Raw genomic sequence first — 15,987 nt, forward strand, 5'->3', positions numbered from 1 at the left:
GCTCCAATTCCCGGCATGCTGGCCGTCCTCCGATAGATACACGTTTTATCCTGGAAAGCTTCTGTTTGAGGAGGAAAGTCATTGCATGAGGTCAGAAACGTGTCAACCTTGAGGCTTTAAGTGCAGCAGGGAAGAAACAGCCGTGGCTCGGTGCATGTCATGTCCCTGAATTTGAACTATCATTTAAATGGCCTTATTGAACCACTTAGTGCTAAATGGGAGCAAGGGTCCTCCGTGCTTGCCCCGAGCTGCAGGCTACTTCCAAGCAGTGGTCACCGCCGTGGGCTCCAGCCTCTCTCCGTACTGCAGCAATGCCCCGAACGAGCATGAGATTTGCCTTCTCTCCACCTACCGATCACTGGCTCCTACGGTGAGTGATGGTTTTTACTTGTCTAAATGATTCCACAACATCTGCAAAGCAAGAGTAAGCCAAAACAAGTTGTACACAGCTCACTGCACCTTATCGTATATCGCACTGAAACCTACTTAAAGTAGGTTCATTGCCTCATGAATTGGTGATGGTCAGATCCCGGTCCTAATAGTTAAATTAAGCCAAAGCAAATTCACAAGCCCAAGTTCCTTGGAGCTGATCATCTTCCAGGACATGCAGATCAGTAACGTTGCCTACTTTAAGCGACCACTCTTCTTTCACATGATCGCATTAGGAACAAGATAAACGAAGCAGAAGCATACTTCATGGTTAGCTTAGACAAGCCTGTAATTTGTCATCTCACACGAGCAGTGTTTGTCCACTTTATTCCCCCTTGATCTCACTTCATGCAGCGAGTCGGTTTTTTGTTAAAATATAAACAAATCTAATAACGTAACACAAAACCCCATGCATTTTGAAAATGACAACCCCCATATAATTTGCTGCCCCACTGTGCTTGTATCTCTCACCCTTGAAATTATTTTATTATTTGAGAAATATATTCTTCAAATTAAAATTACTATTCCCATAAATTCCAAGGATTTTGAATGGAAAAAGACATACATTAGTTCCCTAAAGTTTAAAGGCTCCCTTTAGATACTAGATAAAATTCAATCACTATTTCAGACAGTATGGCAGTGATTTCCTTCAGTGTAGGATTAAGCAGTTTTGAAATAGAGAAAACAGGTTGAAATACAACCTGTTATAAGTAAGTAAGTTAAGTTCTGCTTAGTGGTCATCCTTGTAAAAGATAAATGACGGTAGCTGATGTAGTTCTAGGACCCCATAACCTTGTACAGTATTAATTGTAAGCAAAACGGGGCGTGTAGATGAAGATTATCTAAACTAGCAGATGTTCAGGATGAGTTGTAGCCGAGTTAACTGATAAGTAGGACAGGGAGAAATCATTCAATTATGTCAGTGGTGTTACTAAACCAATTAAGCTGGAGTAAGCATTTATCTACTGTGCATGCTGCAAGGACTGCCAGGATGGAAGGTCAAGAATGGCCAAAGCCCACTACCACGTGCGCATGCGGGAAAAACTGTCTAGAGAAATGATGTAATACATAAGTAACCTCATGAATATGCATGTGCGTAATGAATATGTATGTCTAGTAACTATCTATGGACGGCTTGTTTAGCACTTCGGCAGAGACACGCTAGGAGGAGCTATTCCCCATGTCTCCCGGCACCGCAATAAATACCTGCTTGTCAAACATTCTTGAGAGATTCTTTAAATCAAGCCAAAAAAGCAAACTCCATAATTCAGATCACACCACCTGCCCCAAAGAACAACGTAATACCACGGTCTGTCCACCCACCACGAAGAAAATTATCTAATACGATAAATAAAACCTGAACTCAATATATTATGTATATTCTTTCCAAGTTACAGCAAGTCCCACAAACTCTAATTCTCTGTAAGTCTTCAGCATTATCAGGAGGCTCTGGGACTCAGTTCTCAACGGTGTAAAAACAGTTGCTCAACTATCAGTTTGGTGGCTCATCAAAATGAATACACTGACAACAGACCACATAAGACCTTCCTGACTCATTTCTGACAAAACAAATGCACAGAACAAATACTACCACAGAAATGACAACTGGGGCTCTGAGATCATAGCTCAGAGACAGCCTGAGGACAGCACTCTCAGGGGAAAGTACTCTCAAAGAAAAGTTACAACTGATCAGTGTTTTGAAGCTTTCTGGTCTCTTTTTATGACAAGTACTAATAAACGGTGCTACAAAAGCCCAGTCATAGCGCTCTCATCTTTCCCAAGGCACACTTCTGCTTGTTCTCAAAAGAAAACATGACACCACATAATAATAACCAAACCACACATTGTTTTATCAATTCAAACAGTTTACATTCCTGAAAAGCACTGACTGAGGCAACCTGGTACAAGAGGACATTCAGAATATGTCAAACATACTAACTTCACACTGCCACCATTTACAGTGTTGGTCCATAACATGAAGTAAAGCCAGCAACACTTCTGAAATACACACCTCAGTAAACTACTCTGTGTGGTAATGGTTGTCTGTCCTCCTAACAAGGTAGGGAGCAGTGAGCAAAACCCCTCTCAGTATCTACACCAGTTGTCAGGCATTTGAAGGACAGCGCTTTCCTTATTCAGAGCGCAATGGTTTTCATACTGTGCACAGGAACAGTTACTACATTTGAATTATTAACCCACAAGAAAAGAGGGATGATACTGGGTTTTCCACTTCCGACCTATAAAATCAGTAAAATTCTACACAATTCTGTTCAATTATTACCCCCATCCCTCAAACTTTGAAACATTTTGCTTGTCCCACTGTCACCATTTTGGGAATACGATAGCATGATTTGAAACTTGCTTTGGTTTCAATTACACTTCATACGATGTTCTTTTGTTAATCTAGTAGAGGAAGCAATTAAGCTACTGCAGTTCATGCTAACCATTTTCTGAAGTATCTACCTGCATTTTTTTATATAGAAAACACCTTATAATATTTATATATAGCATTAAAGAAATGAGTGTATATAAATATTCCAAATTGAAGACCTAGAAATATTAACTCTCCAGTTCTGGTTCCTAGCTGTTCATTTCCTCTACAAGAAGAATCAGAGCATGGATTGGTTTTCAGAGTGAAATACTCAAGAAGTGATCTGGAGTAAGTCTTAATGAACCGTTTGGACACAGCTTTTATTTCTGACATTAGGAAATAGAACTTCAGTTATGGCATGCTTCAGAAATTCTTATTTACCTAATGGTAACATAAAACATCAGACAACAGACATTGGAAAGAACAAACCAATGAGCTACACACTACTTTCTGCAGACTAACTCATACTTTGTGCTTTCTTCATCAGTTATGTCTGGCTAAGATGTATCCTGTCAGACTGCTTCCATATGTTCTTAGCCTTACATACAAGCTATTGCTCCCAGTTCATTATCAACATTTTAACAATCAGACTGCTTAAAACCAAAAGAAATCTGCACAGAGTAACCTAAATGACTGCAGACCGAATGACTTCTGCTGAAAAAAAGTACATACATTTTATCCTGTTTCTTCTGCAGTTTTGTTTCTATATAACCTGAACGACTACACACGTAACAAATGCACTGATACATACACCTAACACAATAATATACAAGCATCTAGACCAAGTTCTGCACCTGTAAAAGCTGTGATGCATAAATTAAGTGATCTTTTCATTACCGCACCTTTAGAGTTATCTTGCAAGTTGGAAAATACTTCAGCAGAATTCAAGGGATAAAGTAATTACATTACATATCCTCACTTTGCTTTGCAGCTCTTGTTGATTGTTATTGATGCATTTAGCTTTCAGTAAGAGTTACCACTTCTATTGTTTCTAGAAGTATTTCAGGGTTTAAAAAGTGCAGTTTCTAGGGCTACAAACCAAGTAACAGAAAACAAGTTCTTGAGACACAAAGACCAAGAGGTATCTACCAGAGATGCTCAGGTAGATCACAGTTTACACCTGAAATGGAAGACTGTTCTGGCTATTTGTGAAAGCACATGATCTCTTACACCAGATAAAAACCATTTCTGGATGTAACTTAATATTACACAATACTCCAAAGTGAAAGAAAACAAAATTCACCCTGTCCACTCAAAATTCAAACTCTTTAAAAGGTCTCACACGAGTTCATTGTGGCTGGATGTGGAAAATTCTGTTTCCTTAACAGTAAAGATACTGAAGACTCAGCTTTATGCAGATAAAAAGCTATGATTAAAAAGACACACAGACATCTGCCCCCAAAACAGTGGCCTTCGAATTTTATTCTTTACCTTTTTTGAGCTGTCATTGTAATTTTACATTTTGTACAGTGTTTTGTGTACAAAGAGTTCATGTATCAAGGGAAAGAATTACCTGTAATAAGATTCCATGTATTACAACATTAGGACTGTTGCCTTTGCACCCATGATATTTAAAAAATCTCTCAGACGAACCATGTAGAAATAAGTATGCAAAAACTGCAAACAAAAACATTTAAGTAGCCAAAATTAAAAAGACCTTTGTGTGAATCACACAGTCTGGCTCGGTTCCTACTAGGCTATTGCAGCCAAGTAGTCCTTAACCTCAGTTGGAGTAAGCCTCCTAAAACCTGCTTCATTACAGATGCCAACTTCGATATTGTCTTCTGTCATCTGCCCTTCAAAGCTCTCCTATTAAAGAAAATACAGTTCAGTGAATCACACCAATGATGCCGTAACGGTAAGAAACTCATTTCTTAAATATTTTGCTAACCTTTAGTGTTAAGATAGCTGTATGAATGGCATCTTCAAGCTCCAAATCTTCATTGTATCTGTAAGCAGAAGTTTGTGTATTTCAGCATGGAACAAAGAACTTGCCACATCCTAATAACCCCGGAGTCTCTGAAAATCCAAACACTGCTAAAATCTTCCTGTTTCTCATACAAATATTATTTGTAAGCATTGTGATTATTAATAGCCAAAGTTATTACTTGTAAAAAAAATAATCACTTTTACTACTGACTCTGTAAAGAACAATATTTCTGTGAATATGTTAAATAAAATATTTCCTGCACCAAAATAATTTTCTGTAAACACAAAAGCTGGATTTTAAATAGAGCAAATTTCCTTGGCATGTGTAAGTAAGTAAACTGGAAGCGTATCTTAAGTACTTTAAAACTTTGCCCTGATAAAAACTGTGAATTTTTTATCTATCTTTATATGTCACATGGCACCTGAACAAACCTCAGACACGTATCATACATTACCTTTTCTCAAGGAATGTCTTCCCATTGACGTAATTTTTTCCCATTGCTGTTGCTTTCCATGCAAAGTAAGCTCCCTGTAAAAGCAACAATCTATTGAATTGTTTTGTGTACCTTAGTCAGACATTACATATTCAGTTACTTGGGAGAAAGTACAGAAGTCATTATAAGCATAGTGAATGTTCTGAGAATATAGCAGACTATTCTGGAGTCCATTCAAACTAATTCAATATGGAAATATATGCTGGGAAAATGTACAAATATTTGTATAGGGCCCCACCTAATTTTTATCCTCCCATTATTTGAAAGATGAATTTAGTAAGTCATTAGCACAGTTTTTATTTGGGATTCCTAAAACAGAGGTAGTATGTTTGCCTTTGAGACTGAATACAGTCACATCTTTCCTGAGGTTCACTCCATATATTCTTACTGTTCAAGTAATGTAAATAACTTGTTGCAAATCAGCCATCTGATTTATCTCAGCTACTAACAGGTTATTTAGCCATCATTATTCTCTCCTCTGGCATGAAGACCGTCAGCAGTTCTATGGCTCAATCAAGCTGCCTTACACAAGGCATCTGCAGTTTGCCTTTTACGTTTGAGCATCAGGCAATAATTCAGATTTCTGAAGCTCATCAATGATCACTACAGTGACCAAGTTTTAGTTTGACGGAAAGCCTTATTACTCACACATGCATCAAAAGGCAGCTTTACAGAAGTGCAGTGCAAACACAGCAAATAAACTCACTTAAATTAACCACTGTCATTAAATACTAAAGCATACGCATTACATTCCACAATCATAGAACCATAGAATAGTTAGGGTTGGAAAGGATCTTAAGATCATCAGGTTCCAACCCTCCTGCCATGAGCAGGGACACCTCGCTCTAAACCATATCACCCAAGGCCTCGTCCAACCTGGCCCTGAACACTGCCAGGGATGGAGCATTCACAACCTCCTTGGGCAGCCTATTCCAGTGCCTCACTCTGGTGTAACCTCCATCCAGTTGTGGGAACAACTATTTGAGCAGCATAAGTAGTCAGTTCTTCCCTTTTTTTTACTGGTACCTGCTGCAGAATGCTACTTTTGCTGGCACTACAAACTAAGTGGGAGTGCATGAAAAGCTCATCTCCCTCAAAACCAGCTGCTCAAGCAGTACAAGAACATGTACGCACAGAATGATAAGGGCTTGCCCCAAGCACCTACTGAAATGGCTTATTCTGACCTCTACTGAATGAATGTTCTAGCTCTGCATTCTTCTTCTCATCACAGCACATATAAAGCTTTAAATGTTTTATAAAAGCAGTAAGATTTACAAATGTAAGATACTTACAGATGGATCTGACTGAAATAAATAGGGCCGCCCTTCATTCCAGCCACATATTAGCAGTGATACACCAAATGGACGAACACCACTAAAAAGTAAACAAACCCACAGCTGATATACAAAATTTATTCAGTGAAAACCAAAGGTGACTGAGTTATTTGGGATGTGTTAACCTTCCCACCAGCCCAGAGCTGTGGTCAAGAATGACTAGTCAACCAACAGTACAAAACCTAACGGACACTTGTTTGCCATGTTTGGTTGCAAGAAGACCTGATCTCACTACCAGTTAGTGCTCCTCCTGCTGGCCCACTTTCTGCGGACATTCTCCACCGAAAAACCATCTGCCTTTTTGACACACAGAAAACTGCATTACCGGGTAGCTGTTATTATCATGGAGTCATAGAACGTTTGGATTGGAAGGAGCCTTAAAGCTCATTCAGTTCCAACCCCTTGCCACAGGCAGAGACACCTTCCACTAGGCCAGGTTGCTCCAAGCCCCGTTCAACCTGGCCTTGAACACTGCCAGTGACAATGTTGTTTATTCCTTACATTTAAACAAAACCTTTCTAAGCAACTTAAAAAATAAAACATACCCAGATTGTGTGTATTCCTGCATTACAGAAGCAATTCTCTGTACTAGCTGAGCTGTTGGGATGGGCTCATGATAAACCAAGTAGTATTGCTGGGCCAGCTTCCGAGCTCTGTGCACAAGTACTCTAAAAACAAAGGCAAAATTAGTACATCAAAGAAATTCCAACTAGTTATTACAACTAGAACTGAAAACTCATAATAAATACTGTGCTAAGGAGTTTTATACATCTGCCATAACACCAGTGTAAGAAAGCACAGACTGTGATGGGTTATCTTTACAGTGAATAATCTCTGAAATACTTAAACTGAAACTAAGGGTGAAGTACACCACTGTTCATTCCCTACTCATTCTTTAAATAGAAGATTATTTGACAAGGTATTGAACATATTAAGAAAAACTTAAAGTTAATTTCAGATACAGTGCAATACAATGTAATATTAGGACCTACACTTAGAAAGAAACAGCTAATTGCTAGTTGTTTCCATTTCTTACATTTCTTGTAAGAAACTGCACCTAAATAGCAACCAACCAAAGTTTGTCATACCTGTAATCTGGACCCATACCACTGTACACTAAACCTATATGTTTGGTAATTGGTTCTACTTTATGGACACTCCTTTCATCATAAAGAATGGATTTCTGCTTCTTCTCAGTTGCCAGCACCACTCCATTTGCAGCTGGAAAGAAACAAGATTTGGGGGTTTTTAATTTTAAAGTGAAATAACTGAAAGCTGTCAAAATACTTAAGCATATTGGATTGTAAAGAATTTTGGTCCTCCCTTTTTTAAAACCCTTTCAAGTTTATGGTCACATTAAACAGAGATACTTTGATGAATCCACTCAATGCATCATTTCTCATTTTAAATACTCTTACAGCTCCCATAATCCCATTCTAAAGATTCTGAATCACATTAATAATTGAGCAGTTCAAGTAACTTTGTGATATTTAAATACCATGGACACACAGCTTGCTTAATTAAGAGACACTCAAACAAACAGATGTCTGCTTCTACCAGCTGAGTGTCTCCAATATCACCTAAACAATTTTCTTCTTCCAGCATGAAGCTCTATGCTCACTTCCTTCTTTAGAACAAAACAACAGTTGCAGAAAAAAACATACAAAATATTAAACCCACTGAAACATGTGAAAAACCCCTGAAAGAAAAACAAAGTATGTAATAGAACACAACATGAAAAAGGCCCAGTACATAGGCCAAAGTACTTTATTTTTTCAAGTAGCTCTCACAAATCCTTAATTCTTCACTGAATCAGTTGTTTTCTGAACATACCTTTAATGCCAACTGATGGAGCTCCTGCAGCCACTGCAGCCAAAGCATATTCAATCTGAACAAGCTTTCCAGAAGGACTATAAAGGAAAATACAAAAGTAAGGCCTAACAGAATTCTGATATGCTCAAACCTTTCCTACAACAGTCTTTATTTGTGAAATGTCTCGGATAGGGAGTAGTGACTGGGATGCAGGTTGAAGGAGAACAAGTTGATTCTCCAGTTTTATACCATTTTAAACTGGTTTTCTACTCAGTGGGGATAATCTTCAGAGTGTCATGAGTTTCTACTGAAATGGCATTATACGTCTGGTTTGTAAAAGTATAAAACACTGATGTTCACTGCTGAAAGGTACAAGCAAAATACAAGCAAGACACAGCCACTCCTTTTGACTGACAAGCACACATCAGGTCAATGGCATAAGACAGAAAAAGCTCCCATTCCATCCCCAGGTATTCCTGCATTTTAGCGATCCATGTCTTTCTGGTAGTGGATGTAGTATCATCAGAACACAGCAGCAGGTGTCAGGCTGACATTCTGCACCCCAAGGAAAAGGGACAGCACAAAGTCCCACTGGACAAGTGATTCTGCAAGTGGAATCTATTCCCTGGGCTGTGTTTCAGATGCTACTGGTTTAATAGATGCACAAATAAAACAGAAAATTATCTGATTTAGGAGTTACAAAAAAGAACAAAACTACCCAACAAAGCAAGCAATAATCAGCCTAGTTAGTTATGCACTGAGTAAACAGTGTATAAAGGTAACAAAGTAATAATTCTAGCTTCTCCATTACAAAATGCTAACAAACCAGAACAATAGTTTCCTATGCCAGCAATTAAAATATACAGAATATCAGCAAAATGTTTTAAAAGTAAGCACAAACTAAAATATATAATTCCCAGCACAAGGAACTTCTCTACAGTAAGTCTGTGTACTCCCTTAAGAAACCATTTCCAGTAGCTACTAAAGCATTCACTTTTCACTTAGGTAAAGCAGGCATGTTTGGCTGCATCCACCTATTAAGAAGATTCTTCTCCTCATTTTAAATTGTGAACTGTTTTATTTGCTTTACTGCAACAAACCCTTGGTAACCTGCTTTGCAATTACACAGCTTTACTCTCCCCTGAGATTAAGGGTGCACTTTACCAAAAGCAGCACAAAGATTCCTGCATTCGGTTTTCCTTTTCCTATGTTTAATATAATTCTGTATAACAGCTTCATGAAAAAAGGAGTAATTTCCTTTTCTCTTAAAGTGTACGTGTCAGAGCAACACTTTAATAGACACCACTCCAACAACATATTAGTTCTGTGCCTGCAATCATCCCACATCTAGACTGTGCACAACACAAAGTGCAAAGAGAGCACTGCCTGCAGTGTGCAGCAGAAAGGGATATAAACTATTAAAACTCATCTGAGAGCTTCTTTCATTCTCACATCCGCAAAGCTTGTTCTGAAGCAACCTCTCAATATACCGTATCTCAGGTATCACCCCGCATCTCCAGGTAGCTCAAAATTACACAATTCCTACCACCTCCCTAAAGCGTGTGCGTGGGGACCCCAAGTGCGCTAAGCAGCTCCACCACGCAGTCCTGGTAAAGCACTACCAGTGACCGGACAGAACTCAGGTTCGCCCCACAGTGAGTCCGACTCACAGCACCGACAGATGATACAAGCACTTGGGCCTGAAATCAGCGACAGAGCTCGGGTGGGACCCGGAGCTCCCACCTAAGCGTTCGCCTCTCTCTCCGCTGCGCCTGCAGCCGGTCAGCTCACAGCAGCTGTGCACCCGCTCAGGCGAACACAAAGCCACCTGAAATCCAATGCCTTCCCCACGCCGCCGGGATCCAGCCACTGCCACCCGCAGGCCCGGCTCCGCGGACCCGATGACTCTGCAAACTCCTCACTCCGTCCTGCCCCACCGCCAGAAGACCGCTCCGCGCAGGCTGCGTGCCGTCCTCCCGCTCTCCCGCCAGCCTGCCCGCCGAGACCCCGGGCCCGCAGCCCTGTCCCTCCGAGTACCTGAACGTGGTGAGGGAGAAGCTGTACCCGCGCTCCGCCATGATGGAGCCGACCCCTCCACTCCCCTCACAAAGCGCAGGCGCTCCTCCCGCTTCCTGCACGAGGACACAACTAGCGCGCTGATTGGCCAATAGCGGAGCATACCGGGAAGTAGCTCCAGGGCAGCGAGGGACGCGATTGGTGAAGAGGCACGCTGCGGGGTATGCTGGGAGTTGAAGTCCTCTGGTTCTATTGCCTGTGGAGTCCTGAAGGGCTCGGCGCACTCGGTTTCCCAGAGGGCTCAGCGGCAGGCGCGCTTGGGCACCCGCCCTTCCCGTCTCGCAGGGCTCGGCGGACCCGTGTGGGGACATGGCGGGTTTGGTGTTAGTGTTCTCCCCGCTGCCACGGCTTCGCGGTCTGCTTCAGCGCTGTTGGCAGCGGCTGGAGGGCGGACTCTTGCCGGGTTTCTCTGGGGGACAGAGCCCGCCCTGGGGTAGGTGCTGGCTGAAGGAGAGGGCGGAATCGGGGCTTGTTCTTAGTGTTCAGTGGTTGAGGGAGAGAAAGGCTGGATAAGGAGAGCGCGGAGCCCTGCGGACGCTGAGGGAACAGGGCGGGAGACGCTGGTGGCCGCTCTTACCGCTTTGGGGGTATCAGTAGTATCCGTGTCGTGTTTACCCGGCTGCACGCCAAAGTGGGGCTTAGCTGTAACGAGTTACCTTTCCTTTTTCCTTCAGGACCAGCACTAGCTGTCCAGGGTCCAGCTTTCCTTCCACAGCCAGTACATGACACCGATGAAAGTAATGAGGGGCCGAGCCTGCTGGACAGCATCTTGTGGATGGCAGTGCCGAAGAAAAGGCGCACCATTGAAGTGAACCGCTGCAGGCGAAGAAACCCCAATAAGCTTATAAAAGTCAAGGTAATCACCAGATTTCCATAGGCTGGCGACCTTATTCACTGAAGTTAGTTCTGTTAATGACAAACAATTATGCTGGAGTGAGATTTACGCCGGTTATTTTTCATTTCACTTGTTTCAGAGAACCATTGTAGTGGTCAATATTGACTGGAAAAATGTTCTGGAATTTATTTTATAGAATCACAGAGTAATTTGGGTTGGAAAGGACCTTAAGCTCATCCAGTTCCAACCCCCTGCCACAGGCAGGGACACCTTCCACGAGACCAGGTTACTCCAAGCCGCATCCAACCTGGCCTTGAACACTGCCAGGGATGGGGCAGCCACAGCTTCTCTGGACAATCTGTACCAGTGCCTCAGCACCCTCACAGGGAAGAACTTCTTCCTTATATCTAGCCTGCACTTCCTCTGTTGAAGTTTAAACCCATTACTCCTTGTCCGATCGCTACAGTCCCTTAAAAGACTTTTTTGCTTAAAAGACACTATAATCCGCAAAATACTTTTCAACAGGTCATTGTGTGGACAGTAGTGGTTAAATAAACGATGACAGTTCAGGTCCAAGCCAACAAAATATGACTTTTTAGCTAACTAGCTCGTACAAGTGGAGAAAATTCCTGTGCATCTAATTGAGTTGATAGGTCTTTAGCCTTGCAAACATCACTAGGCATAAAGATTTAGGTGTTGACTGTATAGGCCTTTTTTAGTCATAAGCATTTAACACAGCAATACGTTACAGAAAAAAGTACTTTCCATAGAAGAATGAATTTTGAAAAGGCAATTTAATTTCTCTGATATTTTTAGTTTAACTTTCTGAGTAATTTGTGATTGTGTCCTGTTTCTTTTGTTGCTGTTATTCGGATTACAAAATTTTCTCTTTTCCAATGTCTTTTTTCAGACGAACATAGACGTTTGTCGTGAGTGTGGAAACTTGAAACAGAAACACGTCCTTTGTGGCTATTGTTATGCAAAGGTCAAAGCAGAAACTCGACTGATCCGGAAGGAAATGTATAAACAGGAAGGAGGGCCATTTAATGCTCCAACTGTAGAGACTGTCGTCCTGTATGATGGAGAAAAGCCCACAGAAAAAGATGCAGGCAAGAGGATCATTGAAAGAGCCAGGAAGCGCCCATCATGGTTTGCTCAAAATTGATGCTAAGGAACTAATGCTAACAAAAGCAGTTACTACAGCAAGAAAGATCATGATTTTCAAGAATGTTTTCTTCATTTTATTCACTTAATGTCGATACAGAAAACCTATGGGCTTCTTGGAAGCCTGCTTGAATAGCACATCATGCTGTATGATTTTGCAGTCAGGTGTTGTTTCTATAGCATGCAGTGGAAAATACTTCTCAGTGATGCATCGTAACAGTCAACAGTTAAAGAGAGATCAGGATCTCCCTTGAGTTTGGACATCTGAGTGCGGTACACTGAGTAATTTGTATGCTGATGTTCTATGCTGGTTTTGTAAACAGCCAGTTTTTAACGAACATAAAACATTCACAGATGTAAAATAAAGTATGTGGAGTTTCCCAGGGAAATCTGCTTTCTTCTTTTGGCTGCTGCTCTTTTGGAGGGGGAGGGGAAAATAAATTCAAACCCAATGTTGGTTAGGTAGAAAGCATATTTACAAGGAAAGATACAGTAATCTGGTTATTTCCATGGCTCTTACAGAATCTGCCTGCATCTCTCCACAGTGCTGCTGTTTGAGATATGTGGTGGTGTTCCTGGTTTGGGGCAAAATAGTGGTTGCCATGTAGTAGTTGCACTTTTTAGTTGCACTTTTTCTGTAGGAGACTAAGAGTTAAGTGTTTCTTGCTGTCAGTATACATAGTAATTTTCTGTCTTGATGGGACACAGAAAGCCTTTTTTTATCCTTCAAAATGCACTTAATTTCTTGAGAGAAATAACGGATTGAAATGCAAAGACTGTGAATCTCTACATCTGGCATCGGTCAGAACTGAGTCTTTTGCAGCCTTTGCCTTTAAGTAGTCTGTGTAATGTAATGGGTGCTTGGAAAGAGGTGCTTTTAAGGTCCTGAGTCTTCTGCAGAGCAGGGGCAGCTCTGCCCTCTGCTGTCCACTGGAGCTCCTCGGTGGTGGATTTATAGCACCTTGCTGTGGAGTTTCACTTCGGTTTTACCCACAGGCTAACACCGTGGCATTTAAGGTTAAGACTGCTTTCAATTTTAGGTCGGCTTTCCAATATACAAACAGTACTGTCTGACATTATGACTCAGCCAGTCTAATAGCCATTTGCTCCCACAAAATGCAAGCCTGAACCAGCCCTGTCTAGGTTGCCCCTGTGTTTCCTTGATGTTTGAGTGTAACTGCTACTGTGTTGTCCTCTTCTGGGGGAGTCCTCTGTGCTGACAGAGCTGTTCCCTGCCTTTCTACAGGCTTGGGTTTTTTTTGTGGATATCTCCCTGTAGCTTGACCCGTGGCAGGGTCGTAAAAGTGGCAGTGTGGATAGTAGGAATATGAAAGTGGGAACACCACACTTTCCGGCCTAGCCTTCATTTATAGGTGGCTGAGCCAATTATGCCTAGTTAAGGAGTGGGCCTGTGTGTGCTGTAATGCCTCACTTCTGCTTTCCTTGGTCGGAATTCCATGTTCTGAAACATAACTGTTAGGAACAGATGTTAGTGAAGATGTCACATTTCTCCCATAGTCTAAGGAAATAATGAAAACTGATGAGTGTAAATTGATGCCATTTAGTTGACAGTATCCAAGCAAACAACATAAGTTCTTTTCAATTTATCCAAACAGGATTTATTACAGTCATATCTGTTTTTCACTTATTTAGAAATGAAGCCAATAAAAGGTGGCAAGCAGGATGCAGAGTGAAGGCTTATTTTTGACAGAGCTGCATGGGATGAGACACATATTTGAGGTGAGATGAGACAATAAGATAGGTATAGATATTTTCCTTGTCCCAAGTAAGACATATATATTTATATACATATTAGGGAGAGGTGGGTTGTTTTGTTTTTTGTTTCTTTGTCCATGTATTATAGGATCAATTACACCTTACTTACTTGCTTTTTTCATGTTCCTATTTTTAACAAAGGTTCTGTTGAGAAATAAGCTAAATTAGACTGGGATGTTGAGAGTCATGGCTTCATTCCTCAGAAACATGGAGGTATAACTTAAACACAAACCCAAAACTATTTTAACATGAGAGAGAACATGTGCGTTCTGCTAATGGAGTAATAATTACAACTGGCTGTATATTGCATTAGTTCACTGAATTCTACAATATTCTTTACAAATAGAGTTCTTCTGACACATGAGGGAAGTTAGGTTGTGTCAACACTGAGATGCTTTAAGATACTTGACATGTCGTGGTGATACTAGTATTCATTTTACAGCCATAGTGTTTACGTTAGTACTGCATTTATGCAATGCAGGCAAGAAGAGATGCTTGGTAATGCTTTGTAGTGGTTTCTGGATAATGGGGGCAGAAAAAAGTAATTAAAGTATCTGGTATTCATGGTCTCTAATAAAAAAACAACAGACAAATATTGAAAATTCATATATGCAATTGGTAGAGCACAAGTTAAGTTAAACAAAAATCTTTAGTGAGAGATGAAGAATTCATTCATCCTTCAAAGAGTTCCTTCTCTTCCTTCCTTCCTTTGAAGGAAAAGTAATTCAAGCTAAATATAGCTTTGCTTCATTAACACTGACAATATGAAGCCACGTTACTTTTTAAAACAATAAAGATGTCCAGGATTCTTCTAAACCATGTGGCACAGTCAGTTATTTGAAATAAACCCTGTTAATGTGTGGTTTTGAATGAAGGAGAAATTGGAATCCTGCTGATATAGAAGCATACACTTTCCAGTATAATATAAGTTAAACCTAACAGAAAGCAAGGAGTTTGTTACAACGCTGTGCTCCAGAATCCATTTAAAAACAAAATTACCTGCCTCTGGAATTTCACATTGATCCGTTGGGAGCCTGCTAGTGGTGAAAAAAGCCTTCTTTTACATGCTGTATTTTATTATGGTTTTCTTCTATATGGATTTTGTGTAGAAATTATTTTATGTTTTGGATCCAGGAGGATGATGTAATGTTCTAAAAATTAAAGGCTGAGAGTTGCTGAACAATTTTGTATTCTAGGTAAGATCTGCAGAGATAGAGGTGATCTCTGGCAGTGATCTATTACAATATCCGTAGAGGTTGATAAACTAAGTTTCTCTTTAATTTCCCATTTAGCAAGGAAGTTTTAATCAAAGGTTTCTGCACAGTCCTCATCTATTCTGTTGAACACACTATGACGGCAAGAGTTGGTGGCTGATAGAAACTCTACTTCCTCAGAGCACTAGGTGGCAGAGGAGTGTAGCTTGCTGGTATGTGCAAAACAAAAGCCAAAGGTTATTGAGATACGAAACAGTGTCAGATTCTAGACATTTGCACCTGTGTAAGCAAAAGATCTGCAAAAAGACTAAGTTTGCTAAGTATGATGAAAAATACACTAGTTATAAGACATAAACTAGTCTATTGTAATTCATTGTTCTGACTAAGCTTAATTAGATCTACACTGAGAACTTATGTGCTGCTTTTTGTTTATGCCTGTGCACTTCTCTTTGCTGGGTGAGTTATTTGAAGTGGTAGTTCTGCCTACGATTTTTCCCTGACAAGATAGTGGAGCTCTTTTTGCACCTCTTTATTACAGATGGCTTGCTATGTT

General features: G+C 40.6%; 2 protein-coding genes across 2 annotated transcripts; one reads left to right on the forward strand and one right to left on the reverse strand.

Moving 5' to 3' along the window:
- Positions 1 to 3,099: 3,099 nt before the first annotated feature.
- Positions 3,100 to 10,528, reverse strand: PSMA2 (proteasome 20S subunit alpha 2). Its single transcript, XM_061375032.1, has 8 exons — positions 10,407 to 10,528; positions 8,391 to 8,467; positions 7,646 to 7,778; positions 7,103 to 7,225; positions 6,516 to 6,597; positions 5,185 to 5,258; positions 4,692 to 4,749; positions 3,100 to 4,609 (listed from the first exon to the last, which is right to left on the reverse strand). The coding sequence occupies exons 1-8, from the start codon at positions 10,445 to 10,447 to the stop codon at positions 4,493 to 4,495; spliced, it is 705 nt and encodes a 234-aa protein (XP_061231016.1). The 5' UTR covers positions 10,448 to 10,528; the 3' UTR covers positions 3,100 to 4,492.
- A 170-nt stretch (positions 10,529 to 10,698) lies between these two features.
- Positions 10,699 to 12,837, forward strand: MRPL32 (mitochondrial ribosomal protein L32). The gene is made up of 3 exons (XM_061374853.1): positions 10,699 to 10,878; positions 11,120 to 11,301; positions 12,191 to 12,837. The coding sequence occupies exons 1-3, from the start codon at positions 10,755 to 10,757 to the stop codon at positions 12,443 to 12,445; spliced, it is 561 nt and encodes a 186-aa protein (XP_061230837.1). The 5' UTR covers positions 10,699 to 10,754; the 3' UTR covers positions 12,446 to 12,837.
- Positions 12,838 to 15,987: the final 3,150 nt, after the last annotated feature.

This window comes from Neopsephotus bourkii, unplaced genomic scaffold (assembly GCF_033783945.1).
Source record: "Neopsephotus bourkii isolate Nb327-2 ecotype Australia unplaced genomic scaffold, CSIRO-AGI_Nbou_v1 NB_1655, whole genome shotgun sequence".
Classification (NCBI taxonomy): domain Eukaryota; kingdom Metazoa; phylum Chordata; class Aves; order Psittaciformes; family Psittacidae; genus Neopsephotus; species Neopsephotus bourkii.

Bases quoted from the DNA above. Each gene is read 5' to 3' on its own strand.
- PSMA2 (XM_061375032.1), bottom strand. From the start codon at position 10,447: ATGGCGGAGCGCGGGTACAGCTTCTCCCTCACCACGTTCAG. The intron at 8,468-10,406 runs GTACTCGGAGGG...TTTCCTTTATAG, and splicing joins TTCTCCCTCACCACGTTCAG to TCCTTCTGGAAAGCTTGTTC. The intron at 5,259-6,515 runs GTAAGTATCTTA...TTGCTTTTACAG, and splicing joins TATTTCAGTCAGATCCATCT to GGAGCTTACTTTGCATGGAA.
- MRPL32 (XM_061374853.1), top strand. From the start codon at position 10,755: ATGGCGGGTTTGGTGTTAGTGTTCTCCCCGCTGCCACGGCTTCGCGGT. The intron at 10,879-11,119 runs GTAGGTGCTGGC...TTTTTCCTTCAG, and splicing joins GGGACAGAGCCCGCCCTGGG to GACCAGCACTAGCTGTCCAG. The intron at 11,302-12,190 runs GTAATCACCAGA...GTCTTTTTTCAG, and splicing joins ATAAGCTTATAAAAGTCAAG to ACGAACATAGACGTTTGTCG.